Source organism: Orussus abietinus, unplaced genomic scaffold, assembly GCF_000612105.2.
Source record: "Orussus abietinus isolate OABI.00-Male unplaced genomic scaffold, Oabi_2.0 scaffold30, whole genome shotgun sequence".
In the NCBI taxonomy this organism is placed as follows: Eukaryota; Metazoa; Arthropoda; class Insecta; order Hymenoptera; family Orussidae; genus Orussus; species Orussus abietinus.
The window spans coordinates 139,331-162,143 of record NW_019394276.1 but is presented as its reverse complement, the minus strand read 5'-3'; the positions used below and the strand labels follow the sequence as shown (position 1 = coordinate 162,143).

The following is a 22,813-nucleotide window of genomic DNA, read 5'->3' as shown; positions in this document are numbered from 1 at the left end:
TGTCGACAGGCTTGCGGAGGTTCCCGGGGGGCGAACGTGCTCCCGGTTCCGGTACCGATCCCGGTGCCCGTGCCGTATCCGGTTCCGGTCCCGGCAGCCCTCTGGACCGGCGACCTCGCGGCCGCGGCGGCAGCCGCGACGAACTCCTCGTCCTCGTCGATGATCAGCTGTAGCGCCGCCCCGGACGGGACCCTGAGGCTGAGGGGCGACCCCGCGACGTCCTGGTTCGCCTGGCATCCGCGATTCCATCAGAGCCTGCACGGAAGCAGAATCGATCCCCGGCTGACGACTGCGGGCTTCGACCCGACCGCCTTCACCTTCCGGCCCGAAACCACGCCGCGGCTCTACGGCGCGGTGGGGATTCCGCAGGAAGCGCCGACCTCGACGGAGTCGACGCGGACGAGCGCGTCGATCCTGCACTTCGAGAATGCCCCGAAGCTGGACCAGACCTCGACAGAGGGGGACCCCTCGACGGTGAGCGGCGACCAGAGGTCGTCCCTGACCTCGAAAGAAGCAGAGGAGCCAGGCGAGGACGAGGCCGAGGGGGGTGCGAGGACGTCGGTGGACCAGGAGGCGGAAACGGCAGAGGAGGACCTGGGAAGGGAGCCCTTGTCGTCCTTCCGTCGAGAGGTCAGGGGCTCGAAGATGTATAGGCCCTCCAGAGGGGATTCAGGGAGTTCCTCGGGGAGGTCTTCGGCGGACAGCAGCGACCTCGAGGACTCGGCCTCCCACAGATTCTCCAGGGTTTTTGTGGTGAACGACGACTCTCTTACCAGCGACAACGACGTGGAGGACAACGAGGACTCCGACTCCGCCCGGGAGGGCGGCATCACCCTGAAGAGGGTCAGCGCCTTGCCCGAGGACGAGCCCGTGATCCTCAGGCACGTGCGACTGCTCGACGAGGACGACAACGTGGAGAAGCCGGAGGTCCCCAGCGACTCGGGGGAGTCGGAACCCGAGGAGCCGAAGAAGCGAGCCAGGACGTCATCCGGAGACTCCGCTGCTGCCATCGACAGAGGCGATCCCTTCGAGGTCGCCCAGGGCGGCAGATGCCGCGGTAGGGCCGAAGACTCGGAACGGTCGAGGAAGATCCTGGCCAAGATGGAGAAAAGCGAGATCTACCTCGCCGACTCCAAGGACTGCTCCGACAGCCACATTGAGCTGATGTCCGTCAAGAGCCTGGACCCCGACGACCTCGAGTCGTCCAGCGTCTCTGCCGGCAGTCCAGTCGCGGCGAAACTTCCGTCCTTGAGGAACGAGGGCGAAACGGACTCGAGGAGGTACCCGAAGAGCGACTTGTCGGAGTCGAGCGCCGACTCGGTGTTCTCGGAACACGAGACCAAGGACTCCGGGGTACCTCTGTCGTCCTCCAGCGACCTGGACACCACCGTAACCCCCGATTCCCTGGAAGCCGCCTCGATGCGGTCGATCCTGCCGATTCCTTGCGACCCCGACGAAGACGGAACGTCTCTCGATCCTCGATTTCGCCGTCAAGAGATCGAATTCGATCTGCCACCGGTCTCTGATAAGACGGTAACTCGAGAAGACAATGCCGGCACGATATCGACGCCGGTGCCCGGTGAACTCCCCGACGCCGACGTCACGGGTTGCAACGATCGCCAGCACAAGTTGACCGAATACAGTTCGCACGTTAATCCTGGAGAGGTTTCCAACGCGAGCCTCACCACCGACAGCACCACCAGCGAGACCAACACCGGAAGCGAGGTGAGCAGCGACGAGCTGCACGAGTACGAGGTCGTCACTCCCGTGGGAAGGTTCCACCAGGGCGCGGAGGAAGAGCCCCTGTGCGAGGTCGACAAAGACCACCTCCACCCTTCCCCGGAAAATACCAAAACTGTCGAGTACGACCTGGAGACGATCTCTAAACCTCTTTCAACCCACCTCCTGAAACCGGAAGATCCGGACCAGATCCTCCCCCTCACCGATATAAACCCCAGTACCCTGAAGACGAGTACCCCGGTAAAGAACTCGACCCTCGCCCTCGACACCTCTCTCCAAGATCCCCAAGAGTCCAAAAGTCCATCCTCTATCTCTGGATCGGATGACGATCACTCCGAAGAGGGCAACGATTCCCCTGGCGAGGTTGCTTCTACCCCAGGGAGCGCCTCGATTAATACCCAGAGTATCAGGGAGTCCTCGCAATCGGAGGCTCTGGAGAAGGCGAACCACCTGGAGGCCCGTCAGCTGTCCGATCCCGAAGAGGAGGAAACGCCGCCGGAGACGGCGCACAGCGTGGGGGAGATAATTTCGGGCAAGATCCAGGAGATGTTCAAGAGGAGGGAGGAGAAGGAGGGGGAGTCGGTGAGAGGTGAGAGGCCGCCGAGTCGGCAGGTGGGTGGCGGCCGGGTGGAGGGGGGGTCGGCGACGCGGCTTCGCTCAGTCGAGCGCCGCCCGCCCGCGCGCAAGGAGAATGGCGTCGTCCCGGGACGCGGAGCGCCGCCCAGGGACTCGAGCCGCGAGCCTGGCTTTCCCTCGAACAAGTACCGCAGCCTCGTGATGATCACCGAGGGCGCCTACCAGCCGGTCAGCGTGGTCACCTCGGACACGACGACGTTGCTGCAGCCGGACGAGGCGCAGCCGCCCCAGGGCCTGGCTGGATACTTCCAGCTGGCGCTCGAGGCGGCCTCCAACTCGCCGAGGAATGGCCAGGGCCCGAGGCGGCCGCTGATGGTGAAGCGCCTCCTCGCGGCAGGACAGGCGCAGGCGCAGGCGCATGCGCTCGCCGAACTGGAGCCGGACAGTGGACTCAGCGTCGGCAGCGCCAGCGAGAGCGACGACGTCCAGTCCGTCAAGGGCGCCGCGGTAGGTACCCAGGTTGGAGCCAGTAACGGAGCTAATAATGCCGTCATCAAGGAGCAGCAAGGACCTGAAGCGAGGAACGAGGCCCAGGCGATCCGGGACGAGCGCCGCGAAGATGCCCCCCCGGCCGTGGTCATCCTCGAGGAGGGCCTGGCCGACGACGACTCCTGGGTCGAGGAAGTGTCCCACGATGAGGACGAGCAGGCCGGCACTACTGCCACGGAGGAGAGTTCAGAAGATGAGTCCAACCACCCTGGAGACCGGGAGGAGGAACTCAGGGGGTATCATCGGCAGGCCATCGATTTCACCCTGCACACCATCGTCGAGGAGTCGTGCGAGGAGAGCGAGGCCGAGCCTAGTCTCGCTGCTGGGGGCGTCAGGAAACAGCAGAGGCCTCCTTCGGCTTCCGAACTGGAGAAGTACTTCTTCTTTGGGCTCGGCGGCGAGAACAATGCCGGGATCGGCGCCAGGGAGGTGGACAGCCTCTCGGAGACATCGTCGATATATTCCGAGGGCCTGGAGAGCCTGGGACAGGAGGAGAGCCCTTCCACTGGGGAGAAGACGCAAGGGGAGTTTGCGAATTCCTCGAGGCTGGAGAAGTACTTTCTCTCCGAGTTCCTGGGATTCGATCAGGACAGGAGGGACTCGGATGGATCCGTTGGCAGCGACTCCGAGGGTAGACCCAGTCCCGAGGCGCAGCGCAGGAAGAGGCTCGTCCGCGCCAGGGGGACGGGTCGGTCTCATAGTTCCTCGCTGGATAACTTGCTGGCCCTTACGCAAAGCTCGCAGAACCTGAGCTCTCAGAATTCCCTGCAGGATTTGAGCCTCAACCAGGACTCGCAGGAGACCCAGTCGGAGGGGTCCTCCACGGAGACCGACGGCGCCGAGGAGCAGACCCCGGCCTTCGGGACGGACGGTCAGTTCGACACGGTCAAGAGGAAGAAGAAGAAGCCCAGGAATCTGGGAACTCAGAGTCCCAGGGTGCCCGAGGACAGGAACAAGACCCCGGAGCCGAGGGAGATCGTTGACGCGACCGAGATGGAGGGCGAACCGGGGAACTCCGATGACGAGAGGGCGGAGACTCCTCAGCCCGAGGGGGTCCTCTTCTCCCCTGCTGGGAGCTCTTCTCAGGTGGATCCTAACAGGAGCACGCAAGGTAACGGTACGGAGAACGGCTCCTCCAGGGGCAAGCAGCAGTCCAGAGACTCCGGCTTCGTGGGCAGCTGCGACGACCTTCTTCTTCAACATCAGAAGGCACCTGGCGAGGCGCAGGCTTCCGAGGCTAGTCAGAACCCTCCCAAGGAGACCGGGAACAGGAAGGAGAAGGCCACGGGTCTGGAGAGCCATAGGAATAATCCCAGGGTCGATCTGCTTCAGACCCCGGCTCCGCCACCCAATACCTCCCTCTCCAGGAAGGATAGTTTCAACAACTGGTCCAGCGACGAGGAGACCAACCTCATGATGACGAAGATGCGCCAGTTCTTCAAGACCATGGTGGCGAATTCGAATGGCCAAGGCCAGAGTCCAGCCGCTAACTCCACGGGGCCCTCTCCGGCGCCGAGTCCGCGACTCTCTTCGGGGTCCAAAGCCGGGAGACTGTGCTCGCAGAACCGCACCAAGCCGCCCCAGCTGGTCTACTTCGAGAACGAGCTGACCAGGCTGATGAAGACCGTGCCCGGGATTCGAGACGACCAGGTCAGGGAGATCGTCGAGTACCTGAGCTCGGAGGACACCTGGTCCGACTCCTACGACAGCTCGGACTACACGAGCTCCGACCTGGAGGGCGCCGGAGGGAGGCGTTCGGCTCTTCAGGAACAGATCTCCCAGAGCTGCCAGCAGATAATCAGCAAGTTCGACGCCACGGCCGCCGACGAGGTGTACGACAAGGCCCGGGAGGACCGCGTCGACGACGTGGTCCCGGCGCAGCCCTATCTCGGCAGGGACACCGCCTTCGTCTACCAGAAGCTGGTGCAGAGCTTCACGAAGATGGCCGGGGATGGGGTCAGCTCCGATGCCAGCTCCACTCCTCGGAGCAGCCCGCCGTTGATCGCCAAGGTCATGCACCATATCGGCAGCCGTTTGGTCGCCCTTATGCACGAGGTCTCGGAAAGTGGCACCACCGCCCAGCCCCACTCCTGGAGGAGGTATCCCCAGCATCACCGCACCCCCTCTTCGGCGTCAACCACCGAGGACGACGACTCCACCTCGGACTCCACCAACGCGCCTGCACACCTGCATCTACCCAGGTCCAAGTCGCACGACCCGTTGCTCCTGATTAATGGTCATCCTCAGACCAGCGCCGGCCAGGAGGGCGAGGAACGCGAGGCCAGCGACTACGAGCGCTTCTCCTGGAGAGGCAGCTTCGAGTCCGCCTTGATGGCTGCGGATTCCAGGACGAAGCTCAGTCTTCTTGCTTGTTCGGGCGACGTCAGTGCCAGCGCCAGTGCCAGCGCCCTTGCCATGGCGGCCAAACGGCGCAGTGCCGGGGATCTCCTCTTCAACCCCAGGAGCTTCTCCAGGGAACAGCTCGACCGAGTCCGCAGCTGCGGATCCATCGGCGGTGGTGGAACCGGGGTGGGCGTCTCTGGCTCCATCGAGGAGAAGATCTGGAGCAACCGCAGGAGGTCCTCGGTTCCTGACGCCAACACCAGGCCGGAGTCGGGTAAGGACGTTAAATTATATATTACATATTTATAGCGAGATACTGGGAGAACTTAGCGAAATCGTCGCCTTTTTAGGTGCCTCCGCAGGAGACGACGACACCGAGGACGAGCTCGAGTATACCGGGGACTCCAGGGCGACGACGCTGCCCAGGGGGATGCAGGCTGCAGTCGGGTCATCCGCGAGTGCGGCGACTAATTCCTTGCCTAGGCTTCCGGCTTCGGGCACCACTGCCGTCTCAGGAGGAACCTCCACCACGATGCACAAGGCTCATAGCGTGTATCACTTCCTGCCTCAACATGCTGGCGTCAAGTCGGCCAGGTACCGGCCTCCAGGGTTCGCCAGGAACAGCCTGGGGAATGCGGCCAACACAGGAGGACCTAAGAGAGCAGTCAGTGCCCCGGGTCTTCAGGTCTCCGGCTCGCAGACCTCCGCCGGGAAGCGGGACCCCTCCAGGTCTAGAAGGCAGCAGACCATCTCTCTCACTCCTGGTGAGTCGGGACGTCGGGACGTGTCCTCGCGTAGCTGGAACTCCACGCTCTTCTAGGCTGGGAAATTCGCGTTTTAATTGGGAATTATTTTTTTTTTTTTTCTTCTCAATGCATCATATTAGAAACAAGTTTCATCCGAGGGAAGCTACGAGTAGGAAGTACGTTCCTTTCCCCGCGTCGACGCGGGAGGGAGCATTGTTCGAGGCGGTTTTCTCGGAGCGTAATTCCTGAGCGTAATTCCGAAGCGTTTCCTCCGCCGTGCCCGGAGCGAGCACGGAGTTCCACTTACGTAATTCCCGGACCGTTTCTTCGGGAATAAATTAGTCGCCTCTGGTTGGGTTTCCGCCGAGACGTGCCCGGGCATCGGTAACGAGGCTTCCGTCGACTGGCCCGGTTTATTTCGGCCGGAGGAATATTTAGCGGCGCCGCCATTTTAATAATTGACTCGAGAGTCGCCTTAATCTAGACGAGAAAATTCCGTCGAATTAGCCGCCGAATCGCCGGTAACAAGGTCGGCGTCCTTGGATACGAGGATCCACGCGTCGCTTGAGCTCCGGAAATCATTTTTATGACGATTTTCAGGAAAGCAAAGTGACCGAGCAATTAATTTCTTAGTACCGTTAGGCCGAGTTATTCGGAGATTAATTGGATACGAGTCAGGGTTACCGGCGTGCGTTTGCTTTCGTCACCAAACCGAGCGCTAAATTCCGCTCGGCTGTGGTAACGCGCAATTTTTCGCCCACTTTTCCTTTTGATCCTGATCGGTATCTCGCGTTTCGCGGCTGAGTTGCGCGACTTGGTCGCTAATTACTCCTAGTTCGGAGTTCCTTCGGGTGTGCGACTTTATAGTGTGTCAGGAGAGCGGAGAAAATCCGCCTCGAGGGAAGACAGAGTCTTTCCTGTGCAGGTGACCCTCGGGTGGATCCGCAAATTGCGCGTAATTGCGCGTAAGTGAACGGGCTATCTGTTTTCTTTTATTTTCCCTCGCGCTTTTGTCGACTTTTCAGAAGAGATAAGGCAGTCGGATGTCGAGCTTTACCTGGTTAATCGATTTAAACGATAAGCTGTTCCTTGGGCGCCGCCATCTTGTTTTCCCGGTCGGCCGACACGCGTCGCTCGTCGGAAGAAACCGGAAGTCGCGACTTCGGGGGGAGTTCAGCGATCCGGAGTAACGGGATCCCGAAAAAACGAGGGACAACAGGAATGCGATCGGAATTCGACCTCGAAGAGGCGATTTCTATCGCCGGGAAGTGCCCGTAGCTTCCTCGCGGCCGTTTATTTCGGGGAGCTTCGAGCTTCCCAAGATGGCGTCCAAAATGGCGGCGCTCGAGTGCGAGGACGTGACCGGCGGTTTTTCGGAAAACGATTCACTCCAGGCTGCCCGTCGAGCACGAAACGACGGGAAATTGTCTCGCAATTACCTCGGCCAACTGAGTCATCGTGATTTTCCCTCGGAAAGTGCATTGGGCAACGATTTCGCAATACTCTAAATTGTACCGTGACCATCTCGGCCGGAGCGACGCGAATTTCGTTAAGATCGATCAATATCTGTCGAGGGCGTCGATAGGGATGAGAGAGGCGATATATCTCGGGGTAAAATATTCTATCTTGAATTTACCTCTCGGAGACTTCCAATTTGAATTGCCCGCACGTGAGGCGACATTGAAATTGTCTCTGTTCGCGGTCGCGCATTCTCCAAGGCGACTTCGAGCGGTTCCGGTACTTCGGAATAACGGTCCTCTGGAGGACAAAAGATCGATTATCTCCGTCCGATTCCGCCGACTTCTCGAGCCCATTCCGTTCCAAAAGTGTTAGGAACTCCAAGAAAATGATTCCTTATTTTTGTGGAATTTCTAGGAACCCTGGGGAAAAGATACCGCGACAGCGTTACCGCCACCGCGCACAACTGCGGCCAAAATTGCACCCCGTGCCTATTTTTCCCCTACATTTTCCTACTCTCGTTTCGCAATTTTTTTTGTTTTCCCTCGCAAAGAAAGAAGGAAAAAAAAGAAAATCGGAATCAGACCGAACGACGACGCCTCGTTGTGGTCGCAACACGGAGCCTCGGGAACACGATGTTACGCCTTGGCACGAAGTGCATGGCGTGACGAAGCGATGTACTTTTAAGCTGCATCCAGTCAAGATACGAGCAAAAGTACCCGTTTTAAGCCTAGAAGAGCCTATTTTAGAATTTTTTGTCCCCTGGTTTGGACGTCGAAAAATGTTAAAAGCGTCTTGGAAGAGATCTCGAAAAAAGTATGGATGTTGAGAAATGGCCATCGATAGGTTTGTCCTCCGGAGATATGTCTGAGATCATAGTCGCGCTTTCAGAGGGGCTCTCATGGCTGCGGAACAGAAACGCCGGGCAAAATCCCGACGTCGGGTAATTACGACGTGTCGGTAAAGAGCAACAATGAGAACCCTTCGAGACTTTCACGCCTCGTTGCGACAGTCTCTCCGGGATACGGATACCATACTTCGCGAGCCTCGTGGACGCGGGTAACTCCAGAAATTAAATCTGCACAGAAGTCGCACGAGCCATCTCGTGTTTGCGACCTGGATAGATTGTGCGTACAATGTACGCCCAACTGCGCAACGAGATCCCCGATCTTTAGAGCCTGGACAAACTGGACAGAAGCTAGAATTTAGCAAAAAGAAAAAAATCTCATTCATCCGATGGAGCGTGATGCACTATCTGAGGCTGCACGGAAAAGGGGGCACTTTTTGCCGGCTAATCACCGGTAATAAATTTAATTACGGCAATTATCCCCTCCGTGAAGTCGAGCCGAGAGTCTAAAGGTTGCGATACGATCGGAAGGAACTTATTTTATATTTCTTATTATTATTATTTTTTTTTTCTATGGTAATTTTTATAAGACTTCTGTATTAATCGCAAGTGAAAAGGAGACCGTGGCGAGCCGTGGAAATGTAAGGCTAACTCGTATGCGGCGAGTGCGTGCCCCTCGTGTATCGACCGTGTAGTGTATGCACGCACTGCATGACAGGTATAGAAAGAGAGTCAACAAGCCGTCGCGGAAGCTGAAAGATTCAGCCATAGTCTCTATCGCTCACCTTGACACACATCGAGAAGTAGAAATCGGCTGCACCGAGCCACTCGATGGATGCACCGGAGGTGCCGCAACAGCACGTGCGATTCACGTCAAAGTGGGCCCCCGAGAAGTTAATTAGAAAAATCGAAACTTCGATGGCTTAACCATTTAACTCGATAGGAATTTTATAGCGTATATAAATGAAGAGTCTAGGGAGATTTTTCTGGATTTTTCGCGGTGCGATTTCATCCTTCGTTGGCCCTTTAACCGTGAATGACGTATCCGCTCGTTTGGTTCATTATCGCCCGGCCGGGTTCAGGAATTTCGCCCTTATGTGGAGGGGACTTTAAACGTAGAAAGGCTTTACTGGGAGAGAATTGGATACTCGTGGAGAGTCTTTTAGGCTTGAAAGTGGACTCGCACTCGTGCTTCACGCATTATTCTCGGACAGGAAGCGCAGAAATTATCGCCTTTCGAGATTACGGGGGAACGACATTCGAGTTCCCGGGTCGGTCCACGACGGACGGTCTAGTTTTTCTCGCCGCTTCTCGGTCGGGCTCATCTTTTCGAGTTGTTCCTTCCTCGGTTGGTTCCCGGCTGCGATCGGTGAAATCCTCGGCAGCGAGACGCGCTTTCGAGGCGCATTCTTGCCCCACGAACCACTTTTTCCAATTTCTCCGTCCTACGGTTTGACCGTTCCGAAGGAAAGTTCCCGATTACAAGATCGGCCCCCCGCTGCGAGGATCCGGCAGCAGTTTTTTGGAAGGCCCGATTTACTCAGAGGGGAGATCAAACCTGGAAGGAACTATTACAATACATTTATAATCGATTTAAATCATAATTAATACGGAGGGAGTGCCGCGGATTCGAGGATGTCGGAGGTCGCGAGGTACTCCACCTTCGACCTGCCGGATCGGCCTTCCTCGGAGAAGCTGAAGAGATGGTTGACCTCGGGTCACTTTTGGAAGTGCTGCTGCAGCTGCTCCAACTGCTGGCGAGAGAAAACCTCCTCCAGGATGAAGTCTAAGGACGAGCCTAACCCGACATTGGATAAAGCCGACGAGGATAAAAAATTAGAACCGAAGGACGATCGAATTTCAAGGTCTCCGATAATGGAGGGAGCTTCTTCGTCGATCGAGGGAAGTTTGAAAAATCGCAACGAAGACCTACCCGAAGAGGATCCTACCCTGGAGGAGCTTTATTCCGATGGCTTTGTCGGAAAGCCGTTTCCGACGAGCTCCAAGATAGAGCGGCCTTTCTCGACGTCCTCTTTCGAGTTCTGCCTCCGGAAACGACGTCCTGGGAGGCCGAAAAATATCGACGAGGAGTCCGACTCCTCGAGGTCGACCCGAACTCGCGTCCCTTTTTTAGAGATCCCTATCATCAGGGAGGGAAAAATCGGCGACTCTTCTCGAGCTTCCGACGAGCTGGACTGCCTTCTCTCCGACGAGCGTGCGTCGTTTCGTGATTTGGAACCTAAATTAAATTTAAGATCTTAATTAAGGCTCTAACATTAACGCGATGCGTTTCCATCTACCGTGCGTTAAGTCGAGAATGTAGGAATATATTTACACGTAGGCGCGGTTAGGGTGAGAATTCCGCCGGTTGATAATTAGAAATTGGCTTATCAATTAAAACCGCTTGCAGAGGATGGAAGCAGCTTATCGGAAGCGTGCAGTACGCCTATCATCGGAGCAGGAACCAGAGCCGGATCCAGTCACACCGTCATGGACATGGATGACATGGATCGAGGGCTGCATTCCGGACACCTCGCCACAAGAGCTTCTCTATCCAGCCTCGGCGTAAGTTGGTCTCCTCTTCATCTACCGGGAAAGAAAGTAGAGATAAAAATGATCGAGAGAACATCCCCTCGCGCGAGATTTCCCGCGTCGACCTCGGTAGGTAAGCCACGGGCTTATAAGTAACGAGTTCAACGTGGGAATCGCGAGGCTGGTCTGGCATCTCCGGCGTTATTTATTTATTTATTTTCTTAATGATACCATCCGTGGCTTTGTTTTTAGGCTCGCTCCGACTCCATGGCGTCGGTGTACAGCGGGGCAGGCGAAGGGCGATGGTGCGGATCGGTGGCCGTGAGAGGAGAGGTGGAATTCGCTCTTCAGTACGACTACAAGCAGCAGACATTCCAGGTACACGTGACGCAGTGTAGGGATCTAGCCCCCGTCGACATCAAGAGGAACAGATCCGACCCGTGAGTTTGAAAGTATAGAGAATTGAATGGGGAAGTTTATAGGTATGTAATTGTGCCGGTAATTCATACCTCCAGGTACGTCAAGGTGTACCTACTGCCGGACAAGTCGAAGAGCGGCAAGCGGAAGACGAAGGTGAAGAAGCACACGCTTAACCCGGTATTCGACGAGACGCTCAAGGTAAGATCGTCGACTAATCTCGTTTACAGTTAATTATATCGAGATCCTTTCCAGTTCCACATGAGCTTGAACGGCCTGGAGTCGAGGACGCTGTGGCTGACCGTCTGGCACTCCGACATGTTCGGTCGGAACGACTTCCTAGGAGAGGTTCGCATGCCCCTGGAGAACAAGATCTTTGACGACCCCACGCCGCGGTGGTATCCTCTTCAGGAGAGGGTGAGAGTTCCTTAACCCTTCGTACGGATGCAAAGGTATAAACGGATGACGCCGGAATCTTACATCGTGGTACTTCTAGACGGAGCCCTTCGACGACCCGATCGCCTCCAAGGGCGAGGTCATCGTCGGCTTGAAGTTCGTTCCACCCGATCCTGCGCAGCAGCAGGAGCGAGAGAAGGAGATGGGTATCGACCAGAGGGGCAGCTCCAAGACGAGGAAGAACTGGAGTCGAGGTGCCCTCCACGTCCTCGTCAAGGAGGCCCGAAACCTTCAGACTCGCGCCAAGCACTCCGGGACTTGCGATCCCTTCTGCAAAAGGTGGGGTTACCTTCCTGCGTCTCTAAAATATCAGATGAAAAGGATCAGGGTGACTTAGGGCTTCGAGAATGCCTAATTCATTTAAATTCCATTCTTCAGCTATCTCCTGCCGGACAAGGGGCGCTCTGGGAAGCAGAAGACCGGAATCGTCCGACGTTGCTCCGGAGGATCCCCGATCTGGGGCCACACCTTCGTGTACAAAGACGTCAGTCTTCAGGAACTGGCGGAACGGGGCTTGGAGCTTACCGTGTGGGACCATGATCGCATAGCCAGCAACGAGTTCCTCGGCGGCGTTCGTTTTAATCTTGGAACCGGTATGTACACCGCGTAACGGGAGAGACCTTCCTGGCAGGATGGGCTACCGGATTTTTCCCTGTTCCGGAATCGTTACCGGCGCTTAATATCACATAATATCGCATAACGTCGCCTAATGTCCGTTCCTTCCTCTTCAGGGAAGCACTACGGAAAACCGGTGGACTGGATGGACGCGACCGGTCGGGAACTCTCGCTCTGGCAGAGCATGATCGAGAGGCCGAACTTCTGGGTGGAGGGTGCGGTCACCCTGAGGCCGAATCTGCACAACCACGGGAAAGGAAACCCCTCCTAACGTCCTCTTTCCGCTTCCTCGAGCAGAGCGAAGGAATTCCTCGGGGACGCGGCCGAACCCCGCGTTCCTCATCGTAGCAGAGGTCGCTCCTCGTACTCTTTGTAAAAGAAGAAAAGAAAACTGCCTGCGGAATAATCTCCAGCTCTCGCGTATGACTCCCATCGAGGTCATACCAGAGAGCGGGGATGGGCGCGGTTACTCGAATATGTATATTCAACGTCCAGGGCGAGACTTAGGCGACTTTTCTACCGGTCGTTGGTCTCGCGCGCGTGTAAAAATTCGAGCCATCGCCGATTCTTATCTGTACAAGTATTGAAGGAGTAGTTAGCGAATCGCAGGACCGGCCAGCCCGGGTCGATCGGACTTAAGATATCGTCGGCGTACTCAGTAACGATTCCTCGTGGCCAAAAGTACTTTAAACGCGTTGCCGGCTGTTTATTTCTATCCTCCCTTCTTTTGGACAGTTTTCTCTCTTAGCGAGAAAAACGTGCTTCCATTCCGCGATCGCAACCTCGTGGAACGGTGTATTTAATCCCTTAAATACGCCATGCTTCCAGAATCTATTATATACTATATATTTGTACTTATACATGTATACATACGGGCGTAGAGACCGGAGGTCTCGCGACATACGAGTTAAGTTTTCGTTTAATGCACTCCCAGCGAGGAGCAACGCAGACCCAAGGCTGAGTCGGTAGTTCGTACTTAACGATTTTATATATCATATTATCGGTACACTTTGTTACGCAATTATACGGATAAGCGACGCGAGTTTCGTACATCGACGTAGCGGTACTCCGAATAACAGGGTGGTCATTGAGACAACTGCCTGACGCGGATCTTCTTTTTGTAACTCGTTAGCTCGTAAATTATATATATATATATATTATATATATAGAGAGAGAAAGTACCATACGTGTATCGTGGATTTAGATTACTAACTCATGCACACGGTATCGGCCGTGGGATGAGCGATCTATTTTGCCAATTCGATTTGTACGGTGAAACTGGAGCCTAGTTGTTTGCCGAGCGCCCTGCCGTAACTTTTAGCACGGTTTTCCGATTGCCGACTAGTGCGAACGATGGACCAATAATCTCAGGTGGGCAGGCAGGGTCCCCAGGTGCGTAGTTTCACCTTGAAGCGAGGCCGGATCCGGTCCTCGAGGTAACAATAAATCTTCAACCAAACCAGATACGTGTCGATATGTTCATACGTTCTTAACAGCGGTCCAGCGGTGGATGATGTGGAAGAGCAGAGTTCTATTTATATTCCGTTCGGTCGGTGTACATGAGAGAATAAATCTTTTTTACCTTTACTCTAACGCGCGGTGAGCTCGCCGATTACTTATTATGCGAAGGGAATAGTCTTGTATCCTCATTAAGAAACAAATCCGAGCACCTTCTCCGTTATCACAGGTCGTTGTTAGAGATGAACCGATTGCCTTCCGAGTTCTTGCCGGAGTACCGGTACTTGCACTTCCCGTACGCCCCTGGAAATTTATTTAGTTTAAATGCCTCCTTGTGCATTGATATAAGTACCTGGGAGATCTTTCTATATGTGGTTTTTCTATTTCTAGAGTACCTCTATGGTCTTGAGGTTTGCGCACCGACCTCGGTAATGGCGTGTAATTGACGTTCATGGAAGCTTCTATCTCTTCGACGGGCGATATCGTCAGGAGAGATGGAGAGGACTGAAAGGCCAGTTTGACCGTCCTGAGAAATCTACCTCTACTTCGGGCATCCAATCTCTCTTGTTTCGTTACAGGTCGGGAATCCAAGAAACGAAGAGAGGGAGGCAACACGTGGATGGCGTACAGGCGATATCTCTCGTAATCGGCGTCGTCGTTAACGGTAGGGTCTGTCAACTGATCTGGACATCCAGGGTTCCCCAAGAGGCTAACATAACTCACGTCAGGACAGCACTCTCGTATCCTCTCCAAGGTGGCGTCGATGTCCGTGATCTAGAATAGAAGAATACCAATCTTAATTGAAACCGCCATTACAATTATTTCCTCTTCGCTCCTCCAAGTGGAACAAACTATCTTCTTAGTTTGTAGCTTAGCTTATCTTGGAATCCAATTTATTATAACTCCCATCTTATCTAAGTAGGAGATGCTAAGAGCACGTGTCTGCAAACTCCTGTACGAAATGAATGACTCGATTAATTCTTCGCGGAGAAATTGATCGGACACTGTTTTTTTTTTTTTTAATTCGCTTCGACGGCGTAATCCTAATCTCCTCACCTTGTTGTTGTTCAGACTCAGGGTCCTGATTGTCGGCATAGGGGGCAGGCTACGCAGGTCTCGGAGGTCGTTGTTATCTAAAATGAGCTCCTCTAGGCAGGTGAAGTCGCGGACCGCAGAGATCGACGTAAGTTCGTTGAAAGAGAGGTCCAAGCTCAGACAGTCCGAGCCTACTACTCTTATCAGGCCGCTTGGAATTCTCTCCACTCGCTGGCCGGTGTACCAAGCCTGGTAGGAATCGGAAATGGGAGGCGAATCACCCGTTAATTATGTCCTTTTCACTTTATGCCCTCGAGGAATTACCTACGACTCGCTCGTCGCATAATTACCCGGTTATATCGCACGTTCAGTGCGCTCCGGTTGAAGTCTTGATCGTCGAACTCCGCCATCTTGAAGCGCTCACTTTTTATCTCGTTCTCTCGTTCTTTCTGCCACTCTTACTCGCACGCTAGAGATAAGTACTCAGGAGGGTATCAGAGTGTACGCAAGTTACGGTATCTTCGACCGACGTTACTTGGATTACACGTGTAACGAGTCAGGAGTAAACATGGCTCGTTGGTCTAGGGGTATGATTCTCGCTTAGGGTGCGAGAGGTCCCGGGTTCAAATCCCGGACGAGCCCGCTTTTTTTTTTTTCTTTTCTCTCATTCGGAAAAAAACTACCATTAACACCTTAACGGCCGCACATCTCTCGCAACATTACGTTGCGGTGCGTGGTTACGCTTACATGAAAAAATGTCAGTGATCGACAATGTGTTCATTTTTAATCCTTGACATTTCTTCTTACAGATCACTTGGTCGCTATGGGTTTTTTCCCCCCATTCCTTAAGAATATGCACCGGATGAGAGCGATTGGAACGATTAAGTCCGTACTTTTGTATATTTTGCGCGGTGGTTGCTAATCGAATTTTCGAGTTTTTAGGATCGGACGCTTTTTGACGGAATTTTTTTATTATTCTATCACTTTTAGGTAGAGTCGATTCTCTTCGCGCTGTCGCTTTTGAGAGTTATCGTCCTTTGACAGTACCCCACCTTTTCCGTGCACATGACAATGACTGTGTACTCTGCTAAAGTCTCGCGCATTATCGTCTCCATGATCTCGTTGTTTGGTCCGAGGTCGTCGCTCGGCTCTTCCACGATTATTATCTGGAAAGAATACAGTAGTCAGATGCTATTTTCTTTCTCGTAAGCGTTGTCGCTCCGGCGACTCACTTTGGTTGTCTTTTTCAAAATCGCCCGTGCAAAGAATATCAGCCTCCTTTCGTACTTCGTGAAGACGTTGCGGGAGTTGCTCTCTAATTTCTCCGCCAATTTCGACACTTTCTCCCAAAGGTAGACCTTCTGCAACGCCGCCATTATTTCCTTATCCAGCGCGTCACCCATCGGGTCTAAATTGCATCTGTGTTAATTAATTTTACAAGATTATCGGATTGTTACGGCACGGTTGTAGCATCTTTAATTGTTTATACTTGCTTTACGTACTTTATAGTGGCGTTGAAAAGTACCGGGTTCGCGGGTACGAAGCTTACGCATTGTTTCAATTGTTCCGAGGGTATGTCTACAATGTTCGTGTGCCCTATGAAAATATTCCCTGACGAAAGTTGCAGAAGCTTGTACATCGCTGATACCATCGTTCTTTTGCTCTCACTGCCCCCGACAATACCTGTTACATAGATTATTAACGATATCAATATTTTGCCTGATGTATGAAAAGTATTACCGCATTAAGGAACAACAATACAGATCACCCTAGGGCAAGAATTTAATTTCTCTACGTCTTAAACATTGCCTACCCACTTTCTCTCCGGGTGCAATCGTAAAATTCAAAGGTCCCTCCGTCGAGTTGATATCATTTGCCAGAAAAACTTTCTCGAATTTTAAACCACTGTCGCCGATCCATTTTGCAGATTTCGCAAGCTCGGAGTCGTCCTTTGGAATACTCTGAAATTTACTTGACAATTGAATAATTGCATCCTGGGTTATTTGGCGTCAATCCTATTTACCTTTAAGTATTTGTCAAATCCGGTAAGAGTCATACAGCTCATGAATATGTTAACAATGGCTCCGGTTAAATGGACGATACTGGTTGTTAATTGAAGGGTGCAAATGAAAGATAGACCCGTTAATTCAAAACGGTTTCTAATCACGGGAAGAGAAGCGCACATTAACGTGACCGTCCCAAGTGTTAAGGCTAGAATGTAACAAATGAATAAAATATATACGTACGCAATAATTTATATATTTATTTAAGTTACCTGAGAGTAGCTTTATCCTATATTCGATCCACAACTTGGTGGCGTAAAGCATGAAGTCGTGGGTTGAATTGCTATCACAGAACTTGTGGAACCTACTGGCGGAGATAAAGAAAAAAGAAAAAAAAACATCGTCTAGAAAATACTATTATCTCTATAATAATATTTATTGCTTAAATTTATTTTTCACTCACTTCCTAGTGACATCTCGTCCCTTTTGAGAGGACTGAATGATCCCACGTCCCTCGACGACATTTGCCAAGTAATCGCACATCTGGAAAGTAAATTGCATCGTCCCCTCGTACAGACTCAAAGTCGTACCTCTAAAATGCGGTTTAACATTAATCAGCGTTGCAGAATGACATGAAATTAATCTTAGCAGACTGGAACATCAAGTTTTACCTTACGTAAAAGGTACAGAAAATAGATGCGAAGATGAATATCACAATGGGTATTAACAGCCATGAAGAAAGGAGAGCCAGGGTTATTACACTCAAAATGCTAATCCCAGTATGCATGAGAACTGTTACTGCCGACCGTGGTATTTTAAAATCCACTAAAAAAATAACCAGAGATTGGTATGTTAAATTGGATTAATATAAATGACACCTTTCATACCTTCCTGCAAGTTCACAATGAACATGTTGAGTAAAATCGATGGGGACACGCATATTAAGTACGAGATGTTCCCTCTGAACAAAGTAGCAAGCCAGCGTTCATGTAAGCGCGTCGCTACTTTGAAAATGACCTACAATTGTTAAAGAAATATCAGAATGACAAAATACGTGCAAAGTGCAATGTACTTACAATATTGTAGAAAGCCATGAAAATTATTCCGCAGAGAAAAGAGATGCCCATCAAATTTAGGAACGTTAAAATGATATCCGTGTCACTGCTGATACTTTTCTGAAAAAAAGTAAAAAATAAATATTGAGCAAATATTAATTATGCCTTTGGAGGCATTACATATAAGCATAATAAAAATTAATTACCTTCACAATGTATATAAAGAATAATGGCGAAATCGCTATCGAGAACGAATAGCAAAGAGCAATCAGACATATGAAAACCGTTACGAACCAACTCCCAACATGTTTCACATAAATGCAATAATCTATCGGTGATTGAGAACTATACTCAATCGGCAGTAGATCGAAATTCAGTCTCTGCTTAGAGGATAGTGAATTATCCTAGTGGAATACAGAAACGGGGGTCACATCAATTGTTAATAATAAGAGTAATATTAAGATCAACCGAAGTGTACATACACCGTCATCAGGAAAACTATTGAAGGAGGTGGTTGTACTTGTACTTCTCAATACTGCTCTCGGTGCACCTCCAAACACTAACTGGGTAGAGCTACTAATTTGTTCCTTGCTTCTGGAAATACTTAAGTTAAATCATTCATTTACTTGAGGAAGGAAGAATTGTCATCGCACCCTCACCTGTACTTCTGCTGATACCTCTTCGCGTATAAATTAATTATCTGAGTGTACTCGCTATTCCATTGCAACAATTCCTCGTGATTTCCCTGCTCGACGATTTTCCCTTCTCGCATTACGTAAATAATGTCGCATCTGTTTAGGAACTAAAAAAAAAAGAAAAACAAGGGTCTATATATTAATTACGTTTTTAATGTGAAATTAGGAGAATCGTGTATTTCAACTCACCTGAATTTTATCGGATACCATGATCACCGTTTTGCAGCCCAATGCGTGCATTATGCATTTTTCAAATATCTCTTTGCAATCGTTCGCACTTACATCCGCGAGTGGGTTGTCCAGAATGTTGATATCCTTGAACATGTACAATACTCGAGCTAATGCTATTTTCTGTTTTACAGCAGGTGTCAGGCTCAAATTATTGAGTTCGGTGTCGTCGGATGCTGGAAGTGCAGCTATGTCGTCGGTCAGCGAGCACAGCTTCACAGCTTTATAATATCTGACGGAAGATATGAAATATAAATAATGAGCGACGTGAGCCGTTCATATTTTATGATCGCCCCAGATTACCTCGTAGAATCAAAATTCTCCCCGAATATAATGTTTTCCTTGACAGTACCCTTGAACAACCAAGGCACTTCAGGAGCAAATGCACATTTACCGTCGATTGCAACGTGACCGCTAACTCGATGCAGATGACCCATTATAGACAACAAAAGAGATGTTTTACCAGAATTTGGTTGGCCGCAAATCCCGATCAATTTCCCCTAGAAAGATGTCATAACAGCATCAGTTCAGAATTTTCAATAAACCCTTAACTAGAAATTCATATAAAACGTCGGACACGACGATCAGAATTGTCTACCTTCGACGCAAAGAAATTAATGTCCATCAAAGTATCCGGTGGCAGTAAATTTCCCATAGAAATTGGAACTCCTTCGGTGTTGTCTAAATAAAACCTAGGAAAAGACGATATTTATAAAAGGTATAATTTTCCATAATAGCATATTTAATTGAACATTAATATGCAAGGATTAACTCACTGGGACGAACATCTGATCGACTTCTCGATGGTGCACTTGTCTTCTTTCCACGTAAAGTTTCCCCAGTTAATTGCGATCGCCAGATTCTTGTCTATCGGTTTGTCCGGGAATCGTTCGGCCTCCCTCATTGTTAATATAGTCTACGCACAAATTTAAAAACAATTATTCTCTCCCCATTAAATATTACCTCTGGTAATGACTACATGCATAATATGAGTTACCTTTAATTTATTAAGAGATGTAATGCCTCGAGAGAAACCACTCATTGCCAACCAGCTGCTCCTTGTGCAATGTTTAACATTTATTAACAAAAGAGCCAACACGGGGATATACTGTAAAAATGAGCAAACATAAATATCGATTCACCATAGTGTGTAAATTTAATTTAACGCACTTACGCGGGCAAAGGCGATTTGTTTCTGCATAAGGAGACTCGCCAAAGTAGTAACGCAAACTGTTATAATTGGAATCAAGTGCACCATTGACAAACTCCAGCCTTCCGCTAATCCTCCCAATTTCATGTCCGAAAGCTCCTTCGATCGCGTGTCTGAAATAATTATAAACAATTCAGGTAAGTTATTAAAAAAAGGGAGGGGGGTAATTAAATAAACTTCGTAGTTTACCCTTGATATTTCTCTCGAAATAACTATCCCACAGGGAAACCTTCGCCAGATAAATATTGTTAAGAAACTCTTCAATAAATCCCACGTGCTTTACCGAGTGCTCAACCGCTTTCGTGGCGAAGATTTTCGCCAAATAGGCAATAAAAATCTGAAGGAAAAAAATTGTTCGGTATACTAGAGGTAAAAAGAACCGATCTCTTCGGAAGAATAATGTAAAATACGTACCAAGACCGAGTACTCTATTATCAGTACACTGATTCCGATAAGGGCCCAGTGCCCCATAGAGTACCAAATGAACGTAGCTGTGATGATTAATAAAAACGGCCCAGTGAACAACAATGGTCCATTTATTATCAACTCGTACAGTGTCTCGCTGTCGGGTACATAATACCTCATTATCTAAAAATAAAAGGATAAGCGTAGAACGGATTTAATTATCCCTCAAGAGAAGAATTACCTGATGCGCCGAGACGTTGTATCTTAAAGAAGAGCGCACTAATTTTTTGTACACCATCGCTAAACAGGCAGACCTTAAACGGCAAGCTGTTCTGAAATACAAGTTATTTGCGGTTTACCTTCAGATTAATCCGTACCTCACATAGACCGTAACATTTAACATTAATTAACATTTACCTCAGATTCAAGCTAACGCTCCATGCGATTAAAAAGCAGGAAATCACTTCCACCAAGACAAGAATCCCGACGTAGGTGAACGTAACAACATCATCGACCATAATTACATGTGCCACCGAATCTGGTAGCTTATCAATAAACTTCTGACTTAACTTTAAGCTATTATTTGAAGTTACGGAAGAGTTAGCGACCGACGCGTCCTTAAAAGCTGTGGAGACTCGTGTAGACGATGAAGTAGAAGCGTTCCCAGGTAAACTCGTTCTGTTCTCCATTGCTTTATCGTAGACATTGTTTCTGTCCTCGATAGTGAGGATAATTTTCTGTAGGAAAATAATCTGAAACAACGGAAGGTGAATTAGCGTTACAGCAGTCAATAGAAATTGACGTTACAAATTTATACAGCGAGCTGGAGTACTTACAGGATTCAGTAGAGACATTATCATGCCTAGGAAATATATAAAAGATGCGACCAAAACTCGCGTTCTAACGAATCTCCATGCCACGAGGGGGACGGATGCTCCTGTTTGACCTCGTTCAACTACATGTGCATGCCACAAGCCATCCAATCTACATAACAATACAATTTCAATATTTTTGGCAGAGTCCACGCCGCATAACGAGTCAATACTCGCTAAGGATCAAAGAGAAAAGGATAAACCATTACCTAGGGCCGTTTATTTCGCAAGAGTCCTGTTGCGCAATGGTAGGCAGAGGTTTGTCAATCATTCCATTCTTGCAACCGGCAGATAAATATTCATTAAGCCAATTCAACGAGGCGCTCGACAATAGACCAATCTTATCGAGCGGCAATTCAGAGCCTGGAGTTCTGTAAATTGTAAATCCATTGAAGTAGACTTTTGAATAAAATGGTATAATTAAAAATATATGTACTAAAAGTACCTCTTGAATCTTATCGGCGCCAGATTCGTGAGCGCGGTGGTGTACCTTGAAAATCGGTTATGGGGAACATAAGCAGAGCTGTGCTTCATCTCGTCGAATGTCCGCGGGAAAAGCCGGCCTAAACTACCCTCTTCTTGACTGTGCGGAATAAAAAATATTAATTAGGATAAAATAAGGGAGATTTAATTGAGTACTCACACGCCGACCGCTCGAAACTCACATGTTCGCGTCTAAACCGTCATGATTGTTCCTGACCGGTTCAGAGGAGGAAGACATCATCCAGGAAGTGGTGAATAAAATAAACTCGACTTTTATCTCGGTATTTTGACTTCACGCCGCGCACGTTGAAGCATGTCCCACCTAGAAGTACATACGATTACGTTACAATTAATAAGCACGTTGATAGGCGTTACATACTCACTGTCTTCGGGAGATAATCTTAAGCCTCACATTTATATCTAGGATCCTATTTTTGTATAAATCCATGAGAAGCGAGATCACGAGTACATGCCGACTCGTTTGCAACGCCTTCCCGAGTGGCTGATTAACTTTTAAAGATGACAATTGCCCCGAAGAAGGTCTTTACATTCCGGTTGATAAAAGGCGCACTGAAGACACATAGAAAGCTCGCATAGTAACGTATATCTTGGGGCGATGATTCATTAAGTATTAGTGGATTACGATATGAAGCCGAGTACGAGGCGAATGGTACTTACGGATCGTTACGAATATTTCCGACGGTACGTTTTACCGAAAAAAAATCCCACGGTACGGAGTCATCCGGTACGCTTATTTACTCGCACTTAATCGTTATTAATTTTGTCACTAATTCCCTAAAGTAACGTTTCATTTTTAAGTGCCGCCTACAATGTGCCAGCGCGATGGGCTAGTGCTCTGTGCAATTGATACTTTATCAGCCACTCCTGATAGATACCGCAGTGTTCGTGACATCGAGTCCCAGGTAAGAGATAGTGCCAGCCAATCTTCCGCAAAGGCTTTGCCGATAAAATATAATAAAATCCGAGCACAGTGCCGTCTGATGTATGAAACATTACGGGTTAAAAAATCCCGCCTACACTAATGGCAGAAGAGAATCTTAACAATAGGAAACTAATTCGCAAGTTCCTA

The 22,813-nt window shown here is 50.3% G+C and overlaps 3 protein-coding genes and 1 non-coding gene across 7 annotated transcripts in view; 2 read left to right on the top strand and 2 right to left on the bottom strand.

The window, feature by feature from the left end:
- The window catches only part of LOC105701690, a 28,560-nt gene extending 14,694 nt beyond the window's left edge, over positions 1-13,866 (top strand). For both annotated transcript variants that reach the window (XM_012428634.1, XM_012428633.1), the window contains exons 11-19: positions 10-5,482; positions 5,559-5,972; positions 10,670-10,824; positions 11,044-11,231; positions 11,307-11,409; positions 11,464-11,625; positions 11,705-11,943; positions 12,043-12,257; positions 12,396-13,866. In XM_012428634.1, the coding sequence (XP_012284057.1) occupies positions 10-5,482; positions 5,559-5,972; positions 10,670-10,824; positions 11,044-11,231; positions 11,307-11,409; positions 11,464-11,625; positions 11,705-11,943; positions 12,043-12,257; positions 12,396-12,550 (7,104 nt within the window). In that variant the 3' untranslated portion in view covers positions 12,551-13,866. The remainder of the gene's footprint in view (positions 1-9; positions 5,483-5,558; positions 5,973-10,669; positions 10,825-11,043; positions 11,232-11,306; positions 11,410-11,463; positions 11,626-11,704; positions 11,944-12,042; positions 12,258-12,395) is intronic.
- On the bottom strand, positions 13,587-15,417 carry LOC105701697 (leucine-rich melanocyte differentiation-associated protein-like). Of its 2 annotated transcripts, XM_012428649.2 has the most exons (5): positions 15,123-15,417; positions 14,794-15,021; positions 14,133-14,511; positions 13,862-14,040; positions 13,587-13,727 (listed from the first exon to the last, which is right to left on the bottom strand). In XM_012428649.2, the coding sequence occupies exons 1-4, from the start codon at positions 15,180-15,182 to the stop codon at positions 13,961-13,963; spliced, it is 747 nt and encodes a 248-aa protein (XP_012284072.1). In that variant the 5' UTR covers positions 15,183-15,417; the 3' UTR covers positions 13,587-13,727; positions 13,862-13,960. The 2 variants fall into 2 exon arrangements, with proteins under 2 accessions (XP_012284072.1, XP_012284073.1); XM_012428650.2 differs by lacking the exon at positions 13,587-13,727 and having other exon boundaries at positions 13,951-14,040; positions 14,162-14,511.
- Positions 15,343-15,414, top strand: Trnap-agg. The gene has a single exon. It is a non-coding gene; the product is annotated as a tRNA-Pro (tRNA).
- A 117-nt stretch (positions 15,418-15,534) lies between the features above and the next one.
- On the bottom strand, positions 15,535-22,786 carry LOC105701691 (multidrug resistance-associated protein 9). 2 transcript variants are annotated; one of them, XM_012428635.2, is made up of 29 exons: positions 22,402-22,786; positions 22,107-22,293; positions 21,906-22,045; positions 21,686-21,823; positions 21,450-21,611; positions 21,205-21,352; positions 20,786-21,120; positions 20,610-20,700; positions 20,378-20,551; positions 20,153-20,300; positions 19,928-20,076; positions 19,751-19,861; positions 19,530-19,669; positions 19,352-19,445; positions 19,057-19,253; positions 18,715-18,985; positions 18,490-18,632; positions 18,313-18,424; positions 18,037-18,234; positions 17,852-17,950; positions 17,663-17,792; positions 17,447-17,600; positions 17,239-17,367; positions 17,048-17,142; positions 16,796-16,983; positions 16,586-16,733; positions 16,275-16,455; positions 16,005-16,191; positions 15,535-15,938 (listed from the first exon to the last, which is right to left on the bottom strand). In XM_012428635.2, exons 3-29 carry the CDS (start codon positions 21,962-21,964, stop codon positions 15,759-15,761), a joined length of 4,161 nt encoding a protein of 1,386 aa, XP_012284058.1. In that variant the 5' UTR covers positions 21,965-22,045; positions 22,107-22,293; positions 22,402-22,786; the 3' UTR covers positions 15,535-15,758. The 2 variants fall into 2 exon arrangements, with proteins under 2 accessions (XP_012284058.1, XP_012284060.1); XM_012428637.2 differs by having other exon boundaries at positions 18,313-18,421.
- Positions 22,787-22,813: the final 27 nt, after the last annotated feature.

Excerpts from the sequence above, each read along its gene's own strand:
- LOC105701697 (XM_012428649.2), bottom strand. The coding sequence starts at position 15,182 with ATGGCGGAGTTCGACGATCAAGACTTCAACCGGAGCGCACTGAACGTG. Across the intron at positions 15,022-15,122 it reads TGAACGTGCGATATAACCGG|GCTTGGTACACCGGCCAGCG; the intron begins GTAATTATGCGA and ends GATTCCTACCAG. Across the intron at positions 14,041-14,132 it reads CAAACCTCAAGACCATAGAG|GGGCGTACGGGAAGTGCAAG; the intron begins GTACTCTAGAAA and ends ATAAATTTCCAG.
- LOC105701691 (XM_012428635.2), bottom strand. The coding sequence starts at position 21,964 with ATGATGTCTTCCTCCTCTGAACCGGTCAGGAACAATCATGACGGTTTA. Across the intron at positions 19,862-19,927 it reads AACAAATCGCCTTTGCCCGC|TATATCCCCGTGTTGGCTCT; the intron begins GTAAGTGCGTTA and ends TCATTTTTACAG. Across the intron at positions 15,939-16,004 it reads TTTTGAAAAAGACAACCAAA|ATAATAATCGTGGAAGAGCC; the intron begins GTGAGTCGCCGG and ends TATTCTTTCCAG.